At 32.0% G+C, this 24,899-nt stretch overlaps 4 protein-coding genes across 10 annotated transcripts; 2 read left to right on the top strand and 2 right to left on the bottom strand.

Annotated features, from left to right (window-relative positions):
• The first annotated feature begins 232 nt into the window (after positions 1-232).
• LOC111681908 (catenin delta-2) lies at positions 233-4,686 on the top strand. Of its 4 annotated transcripts, none has more exons than XM_046955252.1 (5): positions 233-310; positions 1,420-2,402; positions 2,466-3,019; positions 3,084-4,042; positions 4,120-4,686. In XM_046955252.1, the coding sequence occupies exons 2-5, from the start codon at positions 1,537-1,539 to the stop codon at positions 4,237-4,239; spliced, it is 2,499 nt and encodes an 832-aa protein (XP_046811208.1). In that variant the 5' UTR covers positions 233-310; positions 1,420-1,536; the 3' UTR covers positions 4,240-4,686. The 4 variants fall into 4 exon arrangements, with proteins under 4 accessions (XP_046811208.1, XP_046811210.1, XP_046811209.1 ...); XM_046955254.1 differs by lacking the exon at positions 233-310 and adding an exon at positions 464-674; XM_046955253.1 differs by lacking the exon at positions 233-310 and adding an exon at positions 955-1,359.
• On the bottom strand, positions 4,676-11,024 carry LOC111677038 (ceramide phosphoethanolamine synthase). 3 transcript variants are annotated; one of them, XM_046955255.1, is made up of 6 exons: positions 10,705-11,024; positions 8,615-8,781; positions 6,562-6,687; positions 5,883-6,486; positions 5,485-5,829; positions 4,676-5,427 (listed from the first exon to the last, which is right to left on the bottom strand). In XM_046955255.1, exons 1-6 carry the CDS (start codon positions 10,748-10,750, stop codon positions 4,751-4,753), a joined length of 1,965 nt encoding a protein of 654 aa, XP_046811211.1. In that variant the 5' UTR covers positions 10,751-11,024; the 3' UTR covers positions 4,676-4,750. The 3 variants fall into 3 exon arrangements, with proteins under 3 accessions (XP_046811211.1, XP_046811212.1, XP_023293844.2); XM_046955256.1 differs by lacking the exons at positions 4,676-5,427; positions 5,485-5,829; positions 5,883-6,486; positions 6,562-6,687; positions 10,705-11,024 and adding exons at positions 6,903-8,411; positions 9,363-9,615; XM_023438076.2 differs by lacking the exons at positions 4,676-5,427; positions 5,485-5,829; positions 5,883-6,486; ... (1 more) ...; positions 8,615-8,781; positions 10,705-11,024 and adding exons at positions 6,903-8,411; positions 9,363-9,615.
• Positions 11,025-11,099: 75 nt separating this feature from the next.
• Positions 11,100-15,478, bottom strand: LOC111681895 (tubulin beta-1 chain). Its single transcript, XM_023443794.2, has 2 exons — positions 15,304-15,478; positions 11,100-12,509 (listed from the first exon to the last, which is right to left on the bottom strand). The coding sequence occupies exons 1-2, from the start codon at positions 15,358-15,360 to the stop codon at positions 11,223-11,225; spliced, it is 1,344 nt and encodes a 447-aa protein (XP_023299562.1). The 5' UTR covers positions 15,361-15,478; the 3' UTR covers positions 11,100-11,222.
• A 1,697-nt stretch (positions 15,479-17,175) lies between these two features.
• On the top strand, positions 17,176-21,208 carry LOC111681899 (WD repeat-containing protein 47). 2 transcript variants are annotated; one of them, XM_046954890.1, is made up of 5 exons: positions 17,176-17,238; positions 17,702-17,859; positions 17,927-18,320; positions 20,516-20,736; positions 20,807-21,208. In XM_046954890.1, the coding sequence occupies exons 1-5, from the start codon at positions 17,191-17,193 to the stop codon at positions 21,030-21,032; spliced, it is 1,047 nt and encodes a 348-aa protein (XP_046810846.1). In that variant the 5' UTR covers positions 17,176-17,190; the 3' UTR covers positions 21,033-21,208. The 2 variants fall into 2 exon arrangements, with proteins under 2 accessions (XP_046810846.1, XP_023299567.1); XM_023443799.2 differs by lacking the exon at positions 17,176-17,238 and adding an exon at positions 17,275-17,434.
• Positions 21,209-24,899: the final 3,691 nt, after the last annotated feature.

The raw sequence follows: 24,899 nt of genomic DNA on the forward strand, positions 1-24,899 counted from the left end.
AATTTATTTATTCCGTTTTCATAGAATAAAAAAATATTGCCATATTGTTAAAATGTAAGATTTCTTTGTGCTGTGTGAGACTCTCTGTCAACTGTCATCTATTTGACATTTTCAGTGAACAGTAACTAGCGTCTCATTTTTTTTCTTTGTGTACTTTTTGAAGAGACTAATACATAAATTTATAAAGAAAGAAAACAAAAAATAGCAAAAAAAGATTGAAAATGGACGAGATATGTTTTTAAATATATATTAATATAAAATTAAGAAAAAAAAAATTGCAGAAAATAATTTGTAAAGTAGTTTTAAATGTGTAAGTATTTTTCAGTGGAAAACATCACCGTATCTACTTACTATATGTATTCATGTATGTATATAAATGTATATATGTACAGGTGAGGTCAAAACAATAGCTTATCATAGTGAAAGTTAATTGCAAATTCTTTTACTATTCAATTGAAAATCAAAAAAGAAATCAATCCTATTTTATTTATTATTGAGAAATATTTGTAAATTTGTAAACGAAAATCTATATAGAATCAGATCAAGTATAATATGAATGTAATTTGTATGTAAAAATGTTTGTAAAAAGAAAATGTTCATGTTCTCGGACTTTTTGAAAAAAATCAATATTAAACAACGACGAATACACTGCGTACATGTAAATATGCATGTTTGTAAGTATGTAGTGTAAATACTTATGTACATTAGAGTGGCACTCAAAACCACAAATTCTGGATTAAAAAATTTTTCTTTAAGAAACTTTTTTGGAAGATCTAAAATTGTTTAAGAAATATGTTCAATCAATTTCCAATTGGCGTTAAATGTTGCTTCATATAATGGCATAAGATCCATCCGACTGAAATCTAGTCCTCTAAGGGCTTGTCTAATGTACATGTGTATGAAAGTGTGTGCTAACGAACATTTATATTCATTCCTATATCCATATGTATGACTGAATGTATGTTGGGTACTTTCAACGTTGAATTGTAGGAAAAAAAAAAACATTTTTGTGCTGCGGTGGTAAATTTTGCTCGTTGTCTCGTTCGTCGTCTTTTTGTGCTGCTGCTGCTTGTTCTTCTTCAATTTCATCTTGCAACATTTGACGTTTTACGCCCAAAATTTTCAATTTCATATTATACATAGACGACGAACGATGGCACCAAATGCCATTGTAAATGCATTTACGCATTTAGCAAAAATTGCATCGAACTATAATTTGTTAAAAGTAGTCTCATTAAAAACAACGACACTTTTTACTGAATTACTGAACTGAAGTTTGGTCAAATAAAAACACGCCCCAAACGTATCCTGGAATGAGTAGTGTAAAATAACCCGTTAACTGGCTAAGAGGTTCCTCTAGTGAATAAATAAACATAATTTTTGTTTTACATTCGAATAAAATTTTTGATTTCATTTCAGACGACAAGTGAATTTATAAAATTTTGTGTGTTGGGGCAACAAAGTTAAAGTAATTAATCCGGGTGGAGGAGATACACTTTAAAATTGAATATTGAATACTGCAGCAGTATAGACAGAATGGAGCCCTCGGTATGTATTCCTGACGAGGCAGATTTTGATGGTCAAAATGCACCATTGCAGGAATATGGTCAGTATACAACAGTGTACCCGAATGTTCCACTATATGCTACAAAAGGCCCAGCCGGTATGTCTGTAGGTCGCATGGGCTCTCAGTGTTCTTATCGCACCGATCATGCCTCGGCCAAAATACTTGGCTCACAAAGTAATTTAACCAGTTCGGTGCAGGAGCTCAATGCCGCTGTTGGTGTACCTACTGATCAGGGTGCCATGATGGCCTCAAACCTGCGCTATATGCAGCCATCGCAGTATGAAGAGATGTCGGAATATGGCATTAATCCTGTTATTCCGTTTCCCTCGGAATCACAATATGGAGAAGACACACCAGTAGCGTATGGCTATGTTTCGGAAGCCAATTATGTAATGCCTTCGGTAAGTGCCAAACAAAACGCGTATGTCTCGCGGCCACCCATGTTCGACGACAATCGAAATGGAGCTGAGGTAGCGAGTGCTATGGGCCTGGCACAGCAAGGCTTTGAAGATGCCCATGATTTTCAAAATAAAATGTCACAGCTTACGATTAGCTCATTTGGCGTCGTCTCCCAACATATGCGCAATGGTGGCAAAGATGAAATCGTTGATGGTTCATGTAGCGACATTTGTTCAACTATGCGATGGCGTGATCCTAACCTATCGGAAGTCATTAGTTTTTTAAATAATCCAAACAATGCAATTAAAGCCAATGCAGCCGCCTATTTGCAGCATTTATGTTACATGGATGATCCCATCAAACAACGAACTCGTATTCTAGGTGGTATACCTCCCCTAATTAGGCTATTATCTTACGAAGCACCAGAAATTTACAAGTAAGTCCTTTGATCTTAACCGTCATACTGCATTCGTAGGTATTAATATGAATTTATTTGTAGGAATGCTTGCGGCGCTCTACGTAACTTGTCTTATGGACGGCAAAATGATGAAAATAAACGTGAAATTAAAAATGCCGGTGGTTTGGCGGCACTGGTCAATTTATTGTGTCGTACACAAGAATCTGAGGTTAGAGAGTTGGTGACGGGAGTTCTATGGAATATGTCATCTTGTGAGGACATTAAACGTTTCATCATTGACGAGTGCTTAGCAGCTGTTGTCAGTAATATAATTCATCCACATTCCGGTTGGGATCCTGTATGTCCCGGCGAAACTTGCTTTTCTACAGTATTTCGTAATGCATCTGGCGTTTTGCGCAATGTCAGCTCAGCTGGCGAATACGCCAGAACGCAATTACGAAATTGTGACCACTTGGTAGAATGTCTGCTTTACGTGGTACGTCAAGCCATCGAGAAGAACAATATTAGTAATAAGACCGTTGAGAATTGTGTGTGCATTTTGCGCAATCTATCGTATCGTTGTCAAGAGGTAGAGGATCCCAACTATGATAAGCAACCAATTTCCGTGCCCACTAGAGCTTTATCGTCTACTAAGGGTAAGTGCAATGGATTTAAATTTAAAAAGTAAATAATTATTTTCGTTTAAATTACATTGTATAGGTGAAAATCTTGGTTGCTTTGGCACTAGCAAAAAGAAGAAAGCTCAAGCTCAATTGGAACAGCAAAATGAAAGCGTCGGTGCCCAGTCTGGTTCAACAAAAAACACATCGGATTCTGCGAATCGAGGACCTCTGAAAGGATACGAACATTTGTGGCAGCCTGAGGTGGTGCAATATTATCTGGCTCTGCTACAGAGCTGCTCCAATCCTGAGACCCTAGAGGCCGCAGCAGGTGCAATACAAAATTTATCGGCCTGTTACTGGCAACCCAGCATAGACATACGGGCCGCCGTTCGCAAAGAGAAAGGTCTACCTATTCTCGTAGAACTTTTGCGCATGGAAGTCGATCGAGTGGTATGTGCCGTGGCTACAGCTCTGCGCAATTTAGCTATTGATCAGAGAAATAAAGAGTTAATCGGAAAGTATGCAATGCGGGATCTAGTACAAAAGTTGCCCTCCGGCAATCCCCAGCACGATCAAAACACCTCCGATGACACCATAACTGCCGTGTTGGCCACCATCAATGAGGTTATTAAGAAAAATGCTGAATTCTCTAGATCGCTACTTGATGCTGGTGGCGTGGAGCGTCTCATGAACATTACAAACCATCGCCAGAAATACACATCTTGTGTTAATAAGTTCGCTAGTCAGGTCTTGTTTACAATGTGGCAGCATCATGAGTTGCGAGACGTTTACAAGAAGCACGGTTGGAAGGAACAAGACTTCCTAACAAAGTTCATCGATTCACACAGTGCATCTGCTCATTCGCCCAACAACTCGAATAGTACACTGAACAGGCCTATGGCATCACAGGGACGTACACGTTACGAAGATCGAACCATACAAAGAGGAACCAACAGTTCCGGCCGCAACAAAGATCAGGATCAACAATCCCAACAACAACAGCAGCAACAACAACAGCAACGATCTTGCCAAGACCCACAAATGCTCCGACAAATGGTATCTTACTAAAACGAACATAAAAACTTTGAATAACCTGAAACTTAACTCAATTTATATAAATTTCACTTTTGCAGGTGGACGAATTCTCAATGAACGGTGTGGCTGATGACACTTACCAACGGCCTTCTGCATACACTTCCGCAGTACCTTTGTATATACCCAACAGCGACAGTACCCGCAATCCGCCTAACTAAATCAAACAACTTACAATTACCCTAGCCCATCACATATTATTGTATATACATATATATATAAATATTATATAGAACGAAAGAAAACAGAAAACAGAACAGAAAAACAAAATTTTACTTTAAAAGTGCGCACATATGGGGCAAGAAACATCAACAAGCATCATCTAGAGTATAAACCAACAAAACAAACGCTTTCAAAGTAATGAATAACATCAGCAATTTAAAACATTTGTCAAATTTTATTAAACACAAACACAACATTAAAATAATATACAATACAAATTTATATTGCATAACACGATTGAATTGCAATAATTAATAATTAAGAAATCAACAAAAACAAAACAACATACTGGCACTTACAGAGCAAGCCGTATCCCAAAAGAAAAAAAAAAACAAAGAAAAACATTACCATTGCATTTAATAAAACACCCATAAATTCTAAAAAAATATCCTTGAAAGCTTTTATTTCGCAAGTGAAATTGAAATATGTCAAGAAGAAAGGTAGGTAGGATTATTTTGTTTCATAATAGTGTGGAGCTAGTTCTGACAACCATTCTTCCTTGATGACTGTTACATTATTCATAAAAGTCTTTGTATTTTCATAGAGATTACAATAAATTAAATATTTGGGCTGAGGCAGACTATAAATCGCCGAATCCCGATCTATATAGAGATCAGTTTTACAACGCAATCCCCGATAGACTCCAGAAGCATGTAGATAAGCCACATTCATGAAATAACCAGAAGCGATACATTTCAATATTCTTTCAACATCTCCGTGGCATGAAATCAATGACATTTTATATTTATTCAGTAAAGTACTAGCGAAATAATTACGCAGCTTATGAGCACGCATTAAATTGCGATAATTCAAATAGTATTTACGGCAAAATTCCTTACTTTTATCGTTTTCAACAAATGCTGTGTATACATTTAATAGTGTTATTAGATCACCTTCAGCTGCTTCAAATGCTCGTCTGGCCACTTGTTTGTGACTATCGGCCATATGATTGGTGGTTATTATAAATACAGATTCCAACTGCAGCATTGCAACTATTGTCAGAATCTCTTCGGAGCATTGAAATTCTATGGAATTAAATAGTGCTTTACTTAAACGTGGACAAAAGGGTGCATCGGCCATGATGAAGCCTAGGGGATTGGTTAATTGACCTTGATCGTCCAAGGCACCTGCAAATAATTGAAAAACATCAGTTAATTTGTTTTCCTAAAACCCAAAACAATTACCTAAAGCATACAAAGTTTCCAAAGCTGAAAGTACATTTTTTGCTGGCGGAGGAGAGGGAAAATCAAAGCGTAATATATTATCCACAGCTAATGTTTTTAAATACAAAATAACTGAACACAAATCTGTTCTACGCATTTTGGCAACTGATCTCTCTGGCAGATTGTTAAAATCCTCCTTGGTATAAAGACGAAAAACTTTGGCTGTCCTATATTTATTTCTCCAATTGGCTCTTAATTCGGCCACAAATTTACTTACTGGCACAGTTATTTTACGACTCTTATTACTTTCCGCCTGAAACCAATTCAACTGCATAAACCCGCAATCGATCACTGTAAACAAAAAATCTAAATTTTTACCAAAGTAAAGGCAGGCTAGGCTTTTGAAAATTTTCTTTTACCGTAACTAATACGATCTTGAGTTACTGAATCCTGATGCAAATCCTTAGTGAATATAACATTACGTTTACCCGCTTGTTTGGGAAAAAATACGGACTGTTTTTCACCATTAATATGCGATAATTTAAAATAGTTGACATTTTTAATGTGATCCATATTGATGTAATTTTTTAACAATTCTATGGCTTGATTGATTTCATCGTCATCAGCTAAATACACTAAAACATCACCATCTAATGTCTGTTTCTCATGAATATTCCTTAGAGTATCAATCGATTTGCTGATATAGTCGGGACAAGGAGATTGTAGATAAAATATAGACTGCTTTAGATCAACATCATCTATCGATAGTACAGCACAAGTAAGCTGCTGGGTTTTGTTGCGTTTGTGTGTATTGAAATAGTCGGCAAAGAAATTGGCTTCCTTTGTATTCGATACCAATACAAGTTTCAATGTTGAACGTTTTCTAATGATCTTTTTCAATAAAGCCAAAACGGTATCCGTCAAAACATGACGTCTGTGAACATTATTCACTAATATTACGCCATAGTTCGTAAGTATAGGATCCATAAAAAGTTCTTTTAGGAATTTTTCATTTGAAATATACTAAATTTGCATAAAATTATGTGAAATTTAATTAATACAAATAAGTTACCGCAATAATCATTTTTTGTAACTTACATTGATTTTGCGAAAATCTTCATTGTCATAAGGGTTTGCAGTGAACATTTCCGTTTGAGCTTCATCATTATTGTGATCAATTACCGCTATTTTACCTTTTTGTGTCCAACCCAAATCTTCCAAATACTAAAAAGTAATAAACATATCGTATACGTATCTTATAGTACAAACATGATGCAATTGGAATATGTATATTCAAGCAAGTTCAAAGGAGAAAAGACATTACCGAACTGTTTTCAAAATTTCCATTGCTTTGTTTTATTCGAACTTTTGAACCCCATAAACATAAACCTAATAATATCTTTCACCATTCCCGCAACAAAAGAATACGTCGGAAACAATTGATTGTAGTTGCTATTCTTATTGTAGGTATATTCATAAACATAATCAAAAAAAAACTTTAAAAATATTACAGTAATTTACACACACACACAGTTGATTTTACATTTATAACACTTTTCTTTTAATTAGTAGGAAATAAAAATAAAAAAAGAAATAATACATACATTATAATAGAGTAGTAGTAATAATAATGATAATAAAAATATAAAATAAGAATCTCTAAACTATTTATCAAAATGATGTTATATTAGTGCTGCCGCCGCCACCGGTATTAAATATAAAGTTATGTGCTTCCAACAGATGCATTTCCGTTATACAAATGCACACCAGCAATATTACATAGCCGCTATACTGGATGGCCTTAAGGAATTCCCACAGTTTGTCACAGAAAATGCTGAGCAGGACACAATGTAAAAGCGAGTGAACGTTGACGATACGCCAGAGCCAAGCAATGCAAAAAAACCACGTGGACTTGAAGACAATTTGTTGGCGAGATTGTTGTAGGGGCGTTACATCATTGCTCTCGAGCATATTTTGATAAACAGCGATATACCGATTCCAAGCTGTGGAGCTGAGAAGCAGTTGACCCGTAAAACTTATCACTTTCTTGGCTACCTTTCGAGTGGTGGGCTTTAGTTTAGTCTTTGTTGGAGCATCCGACACACGAGTGTCGACCATGGGCAACTGAAGATAGCCTCGTCTTGGTGGATTGTTTTTCAGATAGAAAAACATGCCCAGAATGAGAGCTATACACCCTAAGCCATCACAAATGCCATCAACGTAATATCCTGTTGTTCCTACTTCAGAGCGTTCACCGCGTATATTTTTCTTTACGCGCGCCACATGACCATCTAAGTCATCTAGAAATGTGCGAAACTGAAACATAACTACACCTAGTCGTCTGTAGCCCAAGCTGTCGGACGACACTAGTTTTCCAGCTACACAAGCTACACCCACGTGGAAAAAGGATATCATGTTGGCCGTAATAAATGTGGAACGGGAAAATCCAATAATATTATCAAATATCGTGGCCAAGGGAGCAAATAAGTAATGATTGGTATGATCCAAAAGTATAGCTTTGACCGTTACATGGCACAAGGGATTTAGTTCACATGACAGCCATGTTTCCGACTCATACGTCACATCACTACGCTGAGGTATATCGGTGGCGGTGTTGGCGTTATTGGTGGTGATTGTAGTTGTGTTAAAGTGATAATTTCTTTCTAAGGGATAATTTTGTATACGCAGGTACAGCTGGACATCCATGTATATATAGAATATAATGAGAGCTATTAAAAGTCCCAGTAAAAGTTTACTGATTTGACTACTTGGGCCCACCATTTTTTCAAATTGTTGCGAGTCAATAGTTTTGATCGATTAATCGTATTTTTACACTTTGCACTCTCAATAATCGTTATGGTTTAACAATTTTAATACAAAAGAACTGAGAGTGTTTTACTTGTAGTAGAGAAGATGCTAAATAGCAATTAAAATGTTTGTATTGTGATCTGAAACAGAAATAAATAATCCAAATATATACACACATCCATATAGATTAAATGGTTTTAAATCATCCTGCCTACAAGTGAAATTCTCATAAGGAGTCGAACAAATTCGGTCATGTCTTTTCTTTCCTTTCTTTTTGTATTTGCTTGCTTAATCTCAAAAGTTAATTAATTATTTGTTATAATTGTGCAATTTATTTATTTACCTGAGGCAACTCTAGAGTCCCTATACCAAATTCTGTCGCTAGTATAGTTATTTGATATTTTTCGATACAGAAAACAATATTATTTTTAGATTTTTTCTTATCTGAGACGTCCGAAGGGTTAGTATGCCTTATATTCTGATAGCCGGCTAATAACTCTTCTTCGTTATCTGCAATTGAAATGGGTTCATTCATTTTTTACTAAAATATTACTAATGATTTTAATATACATATTTTTAAATTGCCCTGCCTGCTTTCATTCCAAATTAAACTAAAAATTTTGTTAAACATTTGTGGTCTTGGAACATACATACATAAATAACTGTTTAGATCGGTCTACGGTCATAAATGTCTTTATATTATAGAAATTTACAACATTAGTAATATTTATTAATTTACATATGTATATACATATGTATAGTAATTCTATACTTAGTCGGGTGTTGTTCACCCAGTTGATCTACTTGAGCTAATTGTTTGTCAGTTTACGTCATAGTTGTTAGCAAGCATATTTGAACGTTTAATTTGCTCTCACAACTGCTATTTAAACGGTGGCCCATATATTTCCATATAAACAGTTTATTCTATTTATCCAAATCTGAATCAACAATTAATGGTGGTAGTTAGCTAGTACTATTCTTTTTTTTCTATGATAGGCGAGTTTTATTCTATAAACAAAATGTATTGTTGCATATGGAGGATTCTTCAGAATATTTCCTTAATATTAAAGACAATAATAAATATTACATACCTGGCTTTAAGAACTGCACACTATCACGTTGAAATGAATTCATTACTACTTCTTTAAGAACATATAATTATTGCTGAATTTTATTACGAATTAGTCAAAGGTAGTAAAATAAATTGTTTCACATCAAATTAATAGATTTATGAAAAAAATGAAAAAGATAACACAATTAGCTGTCATTTGTATATATATATATACATACAAACGCACACACATATGCAAGAATTCAAATTATTTGACACTTGCTTTACTTGGATATTCTTTGTTTGTTTTTAGTAATTTTAAAAATAGCTTGTTGATTAATTTATGTTTTTCATTTTTAACGAGGTTTTATTTAAAGCGTAATATTTGTTTTAAGTTTAATTCTTTTTTAATTTATTTTATATTGAAATTAAAATTTATATAAATATATTTTGTTCAACTGGGTGACTCATCTAAATGTAAATAAAACTATAAATGAGTTGCCATATTAAAGGTTTTTAATTCAAAATGTTTAATTGTTTTCTAACTTAACTCTTTTTATAAATAATAAAGTAATTTTGTTGTCTAATAAATAAGATGGTAATAATGTCTTCTTTGTCTTAAAAAAAAAACAAAAAATTAAAATTTAAGATCTTTATATCTGATTTAGCTTTTTATAGTAAAACCTCGATAAATCTGGCAGCATTAAAAATCGCTTTTTTAAAATCACTTGACCGGTTGAGAAAAAAAAACTAAATTAACATCACTACTTATGGTCAATCATTTAAAAAATACATGCTGTGTGCTACTTTTTTCAGTCAAATTTGCATGAATACAGCAAAACTGTATTAATCAACCTAATGAATGAATATTTTAATAAAAACTTAAGAAATTATTTATAAAACATATTGATTTTTTAAACTTTATAACATAGATTCATAATAGGTAGTTAAAAGTATTATTTGGTAGATATGCATAGCTTAAAGAATTAGGAATGTGATTCTACTGAAGTGGTGTAGATGATATAAAATATTGTTTATAAACGGAGTTGCTTCAATTCCTTTGCCTAACAGATGTTACTATTAACCAGTAATAATATTGTCTCAAGTTTTTTTAATTATAAATTCTAAAAACAAAAAAAAAGAATAGTAAGCAAATGACTAATACATGTTTTGAGACTTTAAAAAAATACGATGATGTCACATATTTTTCATTAACATTTTAAACTACCACGTACATATTAAACTGTATACAAAATAACACATTAATTTGCAATTTTGCACTGCATCCTTATGAATAGATACTTGTATTTAATGCATTCTTTTGCCGTCTATACATATTTATGAATATAATTTGAAAATGAAAAAGTTCGATGCACTTTTACCTTTAATAATAAATATATACACACACAATCTCACATAAATCTTCATTCGACCTGCGAATTTGAAAACGTCTTACGTCATATTTGTCTACACTTTATATTCGTGCAAATACTTGAGTTACACATTTGGAATTGTATTCCAAAAACAGATAGTTCAATGCACTCTACTAATTACTATATTTGGCTTAAAATTGTACTTATCGATATATTTTAATTTTCTTCCTTTCCTCTATAGTTTCTATTCGAAAGTTTTGCAAAACTACAACGCCCAAAAACAAACCAATAAAAACACACATTGTAACCATACATACATATCGACCGACATACATACATATAAACTTACGTACAAATGCGTGAGAAAAGAAAAACAAAAAACGGAAATAAAAGTCATTAGAAAGTTATGTTAAATGTTAAATTAGAACATTTCTTTTTTTATTTTGTTATTTTTTCGAAATTTGTTTTAGATTTTGCTTGGGGAATTCTGTTTTGTTTTTTTACGATGTTACTTTTAAATACATAGTTTAGTTTTCTTCGACTTCAGCCTCTTGTTCTTCTTCAAATTCGGCATCTTCATCGGCGGTGGCTTCTTGGTATTGTTGGTATTCAGAGACCAAATCGTTCATGTTGCTCTCGGCTTCTGTGAATTCCATTTCATCCATACCCTCACCAGTGTACCAATGCAAGAAAGCTTTTCTGCGGAACATAGCAGTGAATTGTTCGGAGATACGTTTGAAGAGTTCCTGGATGGCGGTGGAGTTACCGATGAAGGTGGCAGACATTTTCAAGCCTCTGGGTGGGATGTCGCAAACAGCTGTCTTTACGTTATTGGGGATCCATTCAACAAAGTATGAGCTGTTCTTGTTCTGGATGTTAAGCATCTGTTCGTCGACTTCCTTCATGGACATGCGTCCACGGAAGATGGCGGCTACGGTCAAGTAGCGACCATGACGAGGATCACAAGCAGCCATCATGTTCTTGGCATCAAACATTTGCTGAGTAAGCTCAGGAACAGTAAGAGCACGGTATTGTTGGGAGCCTCTGGATGTAAGAGGAGCAAAACCAGGCATGAAAAAGTGAAGACGGGGGAAGGGAACCATGTTGACGGCCAATTTACGGAGATCAGCATTCAATTGACCGGGGAAACGCAGACATGTGGTTACACCAGACATGGTCAACGAGACCAAATGGTTCAAGTCACCGTATGTGGGTGTGGTTAGTTTCAAGGTGCGGAAGCAAATGTCGTACAAGGCTTCGTTGTCGATACAGTAGGTTTCATCTGTGTTTTCAACCAACTGATGGACTGAGAGGGTGGCATTGTAGGGTTCTACAACTGTGTCTGATACTTTGGGGGAAGGTACAACGGAGTATGTGTTCATGATTCTGTCGGGGTATTCTTCGCGGATCTTTGAGATGAGCAAAGTACCCATACCGGAGCCGGTACCACCACCCAACGAGTGAGTCAATTGGAAACCTTGCAGACAATCGCAGGATTCGGCTTCTTTGCGTACAACATCCAACACAGAGTCGACCAACTCTGCGCCTTCTGTGTAATGACCCTTGGCCCAGTTGTTACCGGCACCAGATTGTCCGAAAACAAAGTTGTCTGGGCGGAAGATTTGACCGAAAGGACCGGAACGCACTGAATCCATGGTACCGGGTTCTAAATCGACCAAAACGGCACGAGGTACATATTTGCCACCAGATGCCTCATTGTAATACACATTAATGCGTTCCAATTGTAAATCGCTGTCGCCATGATAGGCACCGGTAGCATCGATACCATGTTCATCAGAGATAATTTCCCAGAACTAAAATGAAAAAAAAAGAGGAAAATGTTAAAAATTGCTATTGATTTTTCGTTTGATTGTGTATGTATGCATAATGCATTTATTATTTTTATGAGGGTATTTGCCTAAATATGTTCTAGATATATTATGGAATTGCAGCTGTGCAGACTTATTGCGCCGTTCTGTTAAAAAAAAGGAAATTATGATGAGTCAGTTATGTGTTGTGTTGTCTATGTCCTTGTTTTTAAGGGTTGAACAGCAAGTACACGAACAGTTTCTTGGCAACCGACCAACAACTCACTCACACCTAACTATGACTCATTACTATATTTCACAACATCCTACTACTTTTTCCTTTTATAAACTTACCACACCTCCTATTGATTTTTTTCATACAATTTCCAAAATCTCCATGAACAACATGAATACTACTAGATACTTGTTTACTTCTGCAAACAAATAGAATATGTACTATGTGGTGCTGTCTGTTAATTGCATAAAAAAAACTCTTCCAATTTGTTCTTATTATAGCTTGAAATGTTATAAACGACAAATTTAGTACTTGACACCAGCATTTTTCCAGTTAATTGCTGCTGACATCACTTTATTTCTTGTTTTAAGTTAAAGAGTGCCATATTTGGCTGTTTTTTTTTTAGCTGGCTGACTGAAAAGCAAGCAACTTGCAGCATTTAGCCGGCCAATCAATTTATGTATGTTTATGTAGGTTGAGTGTCAGACAACGCGATATACTACAATTACTCTCGAATGTTGTCTTAAATATGCCCACACATACAAATGTATATGAATAAACCTGCTTAAGAAATTTAAACGAGGTTTCTACTACTCAACCTACTTGGATATGGAGATAAGTGGGTGGGTATATGTTTAAGTGTTTTGTTTGTTTCTTTTTCTATTAAATTGCTGAATAACACGCTATTTATTTACTTTTATAAAACATCTGTCATATTCTACATGTATGTATAAGCCACTGATAAATCTAAGCTTCCACTACTACCACACACTATTTATTACTCTACCTCTAAAGCCAAGAGCGCTATGACACAATCATTCAAGCGCAAGCAATTAACAAACAAACGAATGTTTTGTGGAGGTAGTTAATAAGGTCGAGTGAGATCACCATCGTCATCATACCAACCAACGAACCACCATATGGCGTTTGTTTCTGCTACTTTTCTTACTTTTATTTATGACCAAAGTAATTCATTTAACCTTCTTATTTTTCCTTTATTAATAAGAATAGCTTTAAACTATTAAAAACAATTAAGGTCTATTGAGGATGATGACAACAACTGTCGCAACATCCACCCTTCTTGCTACCTAAAAACATCTGTTTTTCTAATAATTGTTTAGAAGTAGGAAAATTAAGAAAACAGCTGTTTTTTTAGAAATATGTTTGATAAACGTTCTATTTTAATAAATTTGATACCCTGTCTAGAATTTTATATCTTTTCAAAAGTGTATTTATTCAATATTAGGGGTTTTTCTAGTTTTTAAGTTTTTGTTTTGGATTTTTCATAAAATTTTGCTTGAATTTTTAAGAAAACTACTTACTACTACTACTTCTATTGTAATAATTACAAACCAAACTGTGATATGCCTAAATATTTTGTTTGCTTTAGGACTCAAAATTTAAAAATGTTTGCCGAAATACTGACTAGAATTTATGAATATGAATTTTTGCTTTGAGTTTACTGTTTTTGTTAATTTATTTCTATTTGATAGTATTTTATTAATCTGGGTATTAATAATTTTCATATCTGTAAACTGCAAATGCAATTTTCTATCATTTGCTATCTAATCAATATAATGTATATTACTTTTTTTCAAATATTAATAAGCAAAGGATATTTACTGTGTATGTTGTTTTATCTATATACATTTACTTTGCAGAACTGAGTATGTACACTTATATTATTTGCAACATTCCAATGCAGATGTTTTACTTCCAGTCAACTCGTCGTGTCCTACCCCTCACTATTTCAAGTTGTGGACAAAACAACACAGTGGATGTAAACCAAACCGCACCCATTAATGGCATTTTCCTTTACTTATATATAGTGTACATATGTAAAATATATATGCAAGTAGAAATCTATCACATTAGACGACGACTTCTTTTTTTTGCAATTTCTATTTCTTTTTAGTATGATTCATACTGAAGAAACAAACCTCTGTACATTTGTATGTATTTATTTCTTTCTGAGCAGCAAAGTAAAATGATTACGATTTTTAAATGTATATCACATAGAAAGAAATAATGAGGAAAAAATTTGCAATGTGTAAGAAAAAAAACGAACACTTTTTGCAACAACTGTACTTGAAAGTCCAATGAAATAACAATTCAGAAATCATCTAGGTTATATTGATTTTAATTATTAGTGAAAAACTTGAAAATAATAAGTTAAACACAATAATTTGTACCTTGTACAAAAACTATGTATATGAATAACAACTATGCCGGTTTAGCAAAGTCCATAGAGTAGAGGGGGAAGTAAGGAAACAAATAAAAAAAAACAAGTTTTAAACATAGCGTCACCATTTCTTTTTATAAAAATAGCGGCATATGTGTATATAAGCAAAAACACACAAAAAAATAGGTAAAAACTAACAATTTTGCAGATAACAAAATGGCGGAGTGATGCTTAAATAGTTAAGTGAACCAATTAAAATTTCAAAAGAAAAACTCAAACTAATTTGCCTTTCACTTTACTATAAGAAAAAACTTGTACTTAAAGAAAATTAACAAAACATTTATGCTATTCCCTAATTTATTGATTATATTTGTTGTACATACCTTGGCTCCAATTTGGTTTCCGCATTGACCGGCTTGAATGTGTACAATTTCTCTCATTTTGTATTTGGTTTTTTTTTAATATATCTTTAAAATAATTTATAACAAGTTAAAATGCTAATCTGACAAACTTTTTGCGCACAACCACTACGGCAAACTGTCAAACACTTTCTGAAATGCCGACAAGCAGCTCGGAGGTATTTATGCATACAGCCACGCCTTTGCAGACAAGTCTGCAGTGTGCAGAAACAGCGTTGTTTATTTGAAAACAGGGTAGTATTTTTATTAGCATACAGGGTTGGAAAGCGCAGTGCTTTTGTTATTTTTGCAGTACTTTTTGTTGGTGGCAAATATTTGTCTTTTAGTTTGTTTATTGTAGGTAATACTTGTAATACTTTTTTTGTTTAAACATTGGGCTATTTAATGCAGTGAAATTATTTTTAATATAAAATGTAATTAAGGCGCTAAAAACATACAAACTTTGTTATTAAGAAAAGTACTCTTTGTTGTTGCAGTTATCAATATTTCAAAATATAATTTTCCCAGACCTGATGGTATTAAATAAAATGTTGACAATTTTAATGATATTTAAGCGTTTTTAAACGATATTTTATTGAACCAAAAAGAAATAAATTGATTTTTCTTAAATTAACATTATCATTTTTTTAATTTTATTTTAATTAACAAATTGATGATTTATGGCAGTTTTATTTATTTGTCCCTTATTTTTAATAGAAATAATAATAATGTTTAAAGTTCTGGGCTACTTAAAGCAATTTTTAGAAAGAAATTTTGATCTTAGTAGAATAGTTTGTCTAAAAACATAGGTATAGCGTTAATATATGTATTATTTTTTAAGGATTTAAGAAGTAAATTGATTTTTATTTTAATTTTGAAAAAATATTTGGTTGTAGGTACATTTTGTGTAAATAAAAAACATTTGACCTATTTGAATAATTAATGGTAATTTTATTTATTTGAAGTATATAATACATAAACATGTACATATGTACAAAAAACACACCTCATAAAAACGGTTTACTTCTTTAAAAACTACCTATTACCCAATAAAGTCTATGACATAATTAAATCCCTTAATTTTAAAATGGTCTAGATTTTTATTTAATTAAATCTTTTAATTTAGTTTATTAGTATGACAATTATATAGCATGCACAATGTAGTTTTACATAAACATATTTTTACATATGTATGTACATACAAATATTTTATTTTTATATAGAAAGGACTCTAAAAAAGATGGGTATTTAGTAAAAAATTATTAAAAACTGAATAGTTTTGCTATGAAAACCTTAAATAGCACAATTTTATATAAATATTATACAAATGATATATCTTTATATCTGCATATATAATTATGCAATTAAATTTGTTTCCAAAAGGACACACCTTATGGACTTTTCTTATATAAAAAACCAGATACTTAAATATCTATATTAATACATGAATGTTAATTATTTAGAATAATAATTATTATAAGGATATTATTTTAAAAATAAAAATTTAATATATTTAAATAATTGTTTAATTAATTTAAAATATAAAAAGAAAATAAAAATATCCTTTTCATATGGTCTCTATATAAACATAATATAAAAACAAACATACCCACATAAAAATATAGAAACCCACATACATATGTACATATGTATTTAGATACATATGTTTGTAGTTACAAACATTTACAGACACCAAGTTATGACTAATTCAAAATTGATTTTTTTTAAGAATTTCTTACAAAATTTTATTTTTTTAACTAATATAAAAATTTCATCTAAATATTTTCTTTAAATTATTTTATATTTTATTTTTTTTAATTAATCTTTGTTGTAAAAGTCATTGTTTTTAAATTCACCACGGTTATGTAGTGAATGCATCCATTTATCCAACCACCTGAACCAGTTTTAACTCTAAAGATAGTAAGTAGTAGTATTTCTTTATACTATCTCTCCAGTGGAGTTTTTTTTGTTAAGATTTTTTACGCTATATGCATTTTATAAAAAGCCAGTCAATATGTTGTCATTTTTTTAAGAAAACATATATTTAAATTAAAATTAATAAAATAGTCAATTATTAAATATGTTTTCCGAAAAAAGTTCTTATCAAAATATGAAGGTAAATATGCAGTTGTTATTTAAAACAAAATAAAAATCCCTTAAAACTTGGCTAATACAAAAATTTTACGCTTGAAAAATGAAAAAAATCTTCCAAAAACGATTTCTCCACTAAAATATTTATATGCAAATAAACAACAGACAATAAATAAACATTATGACTATTGAATGGATTAAACAAAACACAATAACAACATTTTACCGTTATTATCGATATTTGTTAACAATTTTTTATTGATGTAACAAAATTTCTTATTTTTTTATTTAGAGTGATAAAACGCCTTTGTGTTTTGTGCCCATCAATACTCTCAACGATGTACAGGCTATACGTTGTGCAGAGTTTCATCCGGAGGGTAAGATTTATGCAGTTGGCTCCAATTCCAAAACTCTTAGAATTTGCATGTATCCCTCACAAATCAATATCAGGTATTAATAAGCAATTACCTACTGCTACTATGCTTTAGTATATAATTTCCATTCTAAAAATTTCCAGCAAAACCCAAACATTTCAAACTAGTGTTATATTTAAACGCACAAAACATCACAAAGGTTCCATTTATTGTACTGCCTGGTCGAAAGATGGAAAATTTATTGCCACTGGCTCTAATGATAAATCGATTAAAATCATGCAATACAGTGATGAAAATAAACAACTGGAAGGGCGTGAAATAGAGTTGACCATGCATGATGGCACCGTAAGAGATTTGTGCTTTTTAGAAGATTCTTGCAATGAAAGAAAACTATTGGCTAGTGGTGGAGCTGGCAATTGTAAGATCTATATTACGGATTGTGGAGTGTTGTCGCCAGCGCAAACATTTATAGGACATAGTGGACATATTTTTTCAATTTATAGTTGGGATAATAATATGTTTGTTACTGGATCACAGGTGTGTAAAAAATAATTTAATATTTATGTTTATAATCATTGAAAAGGTCAAAGGTTTTAGTCTATAATCCATATAGTCTGGTCTATAGTCTGCTATATAGTCTAGTCTTTAGTCTAGTTTAAACTTTAGTTTATAGTAACAGCTGATGTTTTTAATCTTTTATATTCTTTGATTTCTCCGCATTTATACTTAATATACGATTTACAGTTATGGCATTATACTGTAAAAAGATATTTCTTAAAAACACACACATTTTACAGGAAGGAAATTTCCATAAAAATATATTTGTCATTATACTTACTTACTAGAGGCCTAAAGCCATTTTTATTTTGTATTCGGTTTAAAAATAAAACATAGTTCGTGCTAAACTCTAGCAATTTTTTTCATTTACCTACCTGCTGCTTTAAAAACATCTGCAATCATACTAATTAATGTGGCCAAACAATTGCTGGAAAATGTCTAACAGCATTCGTAGTAAAAATACATACAGATGTGTCAAATATATGTGTTCCGAAATCAAACTCAATAGACAGACTGTTCTAACTCAAAATATAGCAATTTTCTTAAAAATTTGCAAAAAAAAATATTTTCTAAATTTTTCGGGTTCATCCCTTATATAATTTCAACAAAATTTAAAATTATTTTTTATTTCTAATTTATAAAATTTCAAAGATACTTTAATATACCCAGCAGTTTGACGGGACAGTCCTGAACTGACCATTTAACCTACCAATTGTGGTGGCCCCTAGCCATATGACTACCTAGGTGACCAACCATTTTAACATGGGCTTGTCCTACGAGGAAGTCAATCGTCACTCTACACCCTACAAAGAGAGAGTAAAGAGACGATTGCCTCCGCTCTCGCTTACAAAGGGGACACTAAAGTAACGACTGTTTTCATTCTCGATTACAAAGGGTACATTCGTGACGAATGGAAATTACTGTCTTTTTCGTATGCATTGACTCTTTGTGGAACTGCTGGGTAATGAAATACCCATAGCATATCGAGAATGTAAAATTATTTGTTTCTAATTGTTTTGAGTTATGACTTTTTTGTACAAAATGAAAAGAATATGTATAGAAACGTTTGTACATTTAAAGGATACATACAAATGTACATATATATTTACATACATATATACATACATATTTACCTAAGTTACCCACTTTTTTTCTTAGAAAGTTCAATGTACAATTTGTATGATTCATAATCCTTCATCTCATTGAAATACTTCCATTTTTTGGCTGTTGCTCTTCTGTTTTGAGTAGCCGCCCTTAAAGTTTTGATTAGTCAACAAATTTTGTAAACGTAACGTAATCAGCTAGAGTTCGTATCCTTTTACAAATATCGTAGAATTTTACGATATAAGTTGTCATCTTGACAAGGATTTGTAAAAAGTATAAAAGGGAAACATTTTTCTAAATTTTCTTCTGGCAAGACAAAGCGAAAATAGTTTAATGGTTATAAACAAAAAAATGTTATATATGTATTATTTTATTTAAATAAATGTACTATAATATAGTTTATAGTTTAGTCTATAGTTTAGTTTATATACTAACCTATAGTATTGAATGTGTTATAATTTATAGTTTCGTCTATAGTCATAAACGTAGTTTATCCTAAATTCTTAACTAAAGGTTTGATATTAATATTCCAATCGATTGTCCTGACTATATAATACTGCTCGCTCTACAGTATGGTATATATTTTAGTTTAACCTATAGTCATGACTATAGTAAATAGTTTAATATATGACCTAGGTAATACTCACTGCTACAGTCTAGTTTATATTTTAGTTTACAGTCTAGACTACAGTATATTTTATGGCCTTGACTATTTTTCTTTATATAAAAATCTAAACTAAACAGAAACTATTACCTTAATCCAATCCCAAGTAATAAATTGAAAAGGAATTCTGACATACGAGAATAAGCAAAATCATTCACGCCTAATCTGCATTTCGATTGCGTTTACGCATTCAGTTACACAATGATCGAAAAAATGTATTTCAACAAAAAATGCAGAATACCAAAAGTTGCCAAAAGGACAAAATTTCGATTCAAATTAAAATGCAGAATAGGGGCCATTAATTTTGTAAAATTTTGTGTAATTTTTTTTTAAAATAATTTTTAATAAAACAAAATAATTTTTATTAAATATAAAAAATAATAATAAAAAAATAAAACTTATTTAGGATAAAACTGTACGTTTTTGGGATCTACGAGTAAATGAATGCATTAACACTGTCTTGCCATCTTGCTACTATGACTCAATGGGTTCACCGGTAACTTCAGTATGTGTAGATCCTACTGGACGTTTATTGGTGTCGGGACACGAGGACAGTTCATGTGTTTTACACGATATACGAAGGAATCGACAAATACAATGTTTCCAACCACATTCTGCTGATATAAGGTATGTTCTATAATATTATTAAAATAAAATAAAACGTTTGACATTTGTTACAATTTGTTTGTTTTTTTAGATCTATACGTTTTTCACCCTCAGCCTATTATTTATTGACCTGTGGTTATGATAATAAAATTGTTTTAACCGATCTACAAGGTAATCTAACACAATCCTTACCTTCGGTTGCTGTTGGTGAACATGGCGACAAGGTTATATCGGCCAGATGGCATCCACAAGATTTTTCTATATTAACTACATCGGCTGATAAAACCGCTAAACTATGGGCTATACCAAATATCTGATACGTTAGGTTAAAACTTGTTTTATACCAAAAAAGCGACGAGGTATTAAAAAAGAAAAACAAATACTTTTTCAACTGGACTTACTTATTTTTATTAAAAAGCTTCCACTATTGAAATTTAAATTATCAAAACCTTTTTTTAAGATGTTTTTGAACGAAAGTGTATTAATATTGGAACTCAATAAATTATAAACAACTATTTTCAGTTTCAAAAGTAGAATGAAAAAATTTTAATTATAAAACGTAAAAACAATTATTTAAAATTCAAATGTTACTAAAAGTAAATTAACAAAGTTCTTTTGTTGATAAGCAAACAATTTGATCTAACATCCCCTCTCAACAAAATATATTTTTAATTAACATTTGAAATTTTGGCAGTGGTAAAGCTTTCGTCAGAAAATCTGCTAACTGTTGATCTGTAGGACAATATAGTACTTGAATAACACCAGTTTCATTAAGGCTTTTGATGTGATGATATTTTACGTCAATGTGTTTTGTTCTAGAACTAAATTTTGCAGATTCAATTATTTTGATGCAGCTCTGGTTATCTTCGTACATAGGAATGGGTGTAGAAACAGAAATTGACATATCTTCAAGCAATTGTTTGATCCATAGTAATTCTTGAGATGCAAACGAAGCTGCTATAAATTCTGCTTCAGTAGACGACAATGCAATTGTTGACTGCTTTTTAGATGTCCAAGAAATAGCATTTAAGCCCAATAAAAATATAAAGCCACTAGTTGATTTTCTATCACCATGATCTCCTGCCCAAGTAGCATCAGTATAACATTTTAATTTAAGATCTGAATTTGCTTTAATAATTAACCGTTTATGAATTGAGGCTTTTAGATATCTCACAATTTTCTTCAATGCTTCCCAATCACACTTTCGGGGGTTTTCAACTCTTCTACACAATATCGAAACAGCTGAAGCTATATCTGGCCTTGAAGTTATAGAAAGATGAAGTAATTTACCAATAATTGATCTATAATTTTCGTTATTTGGTAGCATATTTTCATTATGGGTTATTTTAATAAACTCTGGATCCATGGGAATTGAACTCAGCTTTCCATCTTCTAGTTTAATTTCTTCTATTAATTTGTTTATCTTGTCTTCTTGATGAAGGAGAAAATCTCCATTAGAATTTTGATTTATTTGGATGCCTAAATATGATGATACATTTCCAAGATCTTTGCATTCAAAATATTCATTTAATTGATTATTGATATCATTTATATATAATTCATTTTTGGCACATATTAGTATATCATCCACATATATGAGTAGATATACAATTTCATTGTCAATTTGTTTTTTATATAAACAAGTATCTGCTTTTCCAGCTGTAAAGCCAATTTTCAATAAAATTTGATTTATCTTATCATACCAAGCCTTTGCTGCCTGTTTTAATCCATAAAGAGACTTTTGTAATTTGCAAACGAGATGCTCATTGCCTTCTTTTATATAACCTTCAGGTTGTTCCATGTATATTTCTTCTTGAATATCACCATTCAAAAAAGCTGACCTTACATCTAAGTGTTTAACGGCAAACTTTTTAACTGCACTTACCGCCAAAAGAGTTCTCAACGTAACAAATTTTCCTACTGGAGCAAATGTTTCATCAAAGTCTTCACCAAAAGTTTGTGTATAACCTTTAGCAACTAATCTTGCTTTGTATTTTGGTTTATTGACAATATCACCTTTCTTTTGAAACACCCACTTACATCCAATAATTTTCTTTCCTTTGGGAGGTTGAACCAATTTCCATGTATCTTTATTTTTCAAACAATGAATTTCTTCATTAGCTGCTGCTATCCACAAGTCTTTGTCCGGCTTAGGTAAATTCAACATTTCATTCCAGGAATTAGGAATGACATCATGATTCGTTACTGCACTTTTCGCTATTTCTTTATAACTCTTCTTTGGTTTATTTTTAAGTCGTTCAGATCGTCGAGGATTGGTTTGAGTTACTGACAATTCTTCCAGATCATCTGAAGGAATTTCTTCATATGTATCTTCAAAGACTTCAACTTCTTCATCTTCAGATTCGAAGTCAGTTTCTTCGTTTTCAATTTCAGTCACATTTTTATTATTTATAATATCTACTAAAACCGTTTCTTCATTTTGTTTATCCTCTTTATCAGGTAAATTGAAATTTTCTACAAATTTTACATCTTTGCTTATTATAATTTTATTACTTCCATTCATCAGAATTCTATATCCTTTACAATTTTCTGCATAACCAACCAAAATACCTTCAATAGAAACGTTATCAAGTTTGCGACGTTTGCACTTTGGTACTTGAGCATAGGCTTTACTTCCATACACTTTTATGTTGCTTATATCAGGTTTTCTGTTGAACCAGATTTCATAAGGAGTTTTGCTAATAGACTTTGAAGGCAACCGGTTTTGAATATAGTTTGCAGCAATTACACATTCAGCCCACAACTTCTTCGGTAAATTTGCATCATTAAGCATGGCTCTAATCATTTCAACTAATGTCCGGTTTTTACGCTCCGCAACACCATTTTGTTCAGGACAATAGGGTACCGTAGTTTGTAATATAATACCATTCATTTTTAAAATTTCCTTCATTTCCGAGTTTATAAATTCACCTCCATTATCGCATCGAAGGACTTTTAATTTCTTGCCAGTAAAATTCTGAACTTCTGCTAAAAATTCTTTAAATTTATTGATAACTTCATTTTTCCTTGCCATGACGTATACTTTTGTGTAACGCGAGAAATCGTCGATAAATGTTAAAAAATATCGCTTACCTGTATGCGAACTTACTTGGAATGGTCCACATACGTCTGAGTGCACAAGATCAAGCACTTCATTTGACTGGTAGTTGCTTTCTTTAGGAAATGGCGTTCTTGTTAACTTAGATTTTGCACATACATCACAAACTTTTTCTTCTTGGCAATTTTGTATTTCAATACCATTTGCAAATTTCGCTACCTTATTAATGTCTTTGAAATTACGATGTCCTAATCTTCTATGCCATAAATGAATGCACTCTAATGAATACTGGACATTATACGCTTTATTAATTTCATTCAAAACATACACATTATCTTTAAAAATTCCATCTGCAATTACTTGGTCTCCTTTCATAATTTTGCATATATTTTCTTCAAAAATTATTTTGCAACCTTTCGCAGTCATAGCTTTGACTGACATTAAGCTTCCATTAAGACCCGGAACGTATAACACATTTTTAAGGGAAATTTGATTAATGTTACCTTGTATTACTCCTTCTCCTATACCAATGGAATCGAGAGCCTTACCATCAGCAATATGGACTTTGCTATTATACTTCTTCATGTTCTTAAAAAAATTTAGATCATTTGTCATGTGGATAGAAGCTCCAGAATCGATAACCCAGCCTTTCTTTATTTCACATACATTTAAACAGATCTGCGTTGATGCTACGTGACTGGAATCAGTTTTCTCCTTCTTCAATTTGAAGCAGTCTTTCTTCATATGTCCAAGTTTGTTGCAATGATAACATTTAATTTGTTTTCTGTTCTTGAATTTTGCATGTTGACTCTTCAATGCTTCATTTTCAGCATTATTCACTTGATTATCAGACTCACCTCTTCTTTCAGCTTCATCCAACAACTTTTCTTGCACATATTCTAATTTAATTGAATCTTCAGGTTGACCTTCTATCGATGTAACCAATGCTCCAAAAGATTTCGGTAAACTATTCAACATAATAGCTACCATAGAGTTGTCTCTTATATCCTCACCTCTGTCCAGCAATTGAGCTCTCAAAAGATTTAAATTATTTATGTGTTCTTGCATACTTTCACCTTCTACCATTCTTTTATCATAAAGTTTGCGCAAAAGATGTAGTTTGGAC

Source organism: Lucilia cuprina, chromosome 6 (genome assembly GCF_022045245.1).
Source record: "Lucilia cuprina isolate Lc7/37 chromosome 6, ASM2204524v1, whole genome shotgun sequence".
Classification (NCBI taxonomy): domain Eukaryota; kingdom Metazoa; phylum Arthropoda; class Insecta; order Diptera; family Calliphoridae; genus Lucilia; species Lucilia cuprina.

Excerpts from the sequence above, each read along its gene's own strand:
- LOC111681895 (XM_023443794.2), bottom strand. The coding sequence starts at position 15,360 with ATGAGAGAAATTGTACACATTCAAGCCGGTCAATGCGGAAACCAAATT. Across the intron at positions 12,510-15,303 it reads GAAACCAAATTGGAGCCAAG|TTCTGGGAAATTATCTCTGA; the intron begins GTATGTACAACA and ends TTTTCATTTTAG.
- LOC111681899 (XM_046954890.1), top strand. The coding sequence starts at position 17,191 with ATGCATCCATTTATCCAACCACCTGAACCAGTTTTAACTCTAAAGATA. Across the intron at positions 17,860-17,926 it reads CCCTCACAAATCAATATCAG|CAAAACCCAAACATTTCAAA; the intron begins GTATTAATAAGC and ends AAAAATTTCCAG. Across the intron at positions 18,321-20,515 it reads TGTTTGTTACTGGATCACAG|GATAAAACTGTACGTTTTTG; the intron begins GTGTGTAAAAAA and ends AAACTTATTTAG.
- LOC111681908 (XM_046955252.1), top strand. The coding sequence starts at position 1,537 with ATGGAGCCCTCGGTATGTATTCCTGACGAGGCAGATTTTGATGGTCAA. Across the intron at positions 2,403-2,465 it reads GAAGCACCAGAAATTTACAA|GAATGCTTGCGGCGCTCTAC; the intron begins GTAAGTCCTTTG and ends ATTTATTTGTAG. Across the intron at positions 4,043-4,119 it reads CACAAATGCTCCGACAAATG|GTGGACGAATTCTCAATGAA; the intron begins GTATCTTACTAA and ends TCACTTTTGCAG.
- LOC111677038 (XM_046955255.1), bottom strand. The coding sequence starts at position 10,750 with ATGAAGATTTATGTGAGATTGTGTGTGTATATATTTATTATTAAAG. Across the intron at positions 8,782-10,704 it reads GTATATATTTATTATTAAAG|ATAACGAAGAAGAGTTATTA; the intron begins GTAAAAGTGCAT and ends TTTCAATTGCAG. Across the intron at positions 5,830-5,882 it reads TCAAGATCGTATTAGTTACG|ATTTTTTGTTTACAGTGATC; the intron begins GTAAAAGAAAAT and ends GTAAAAATTTAG.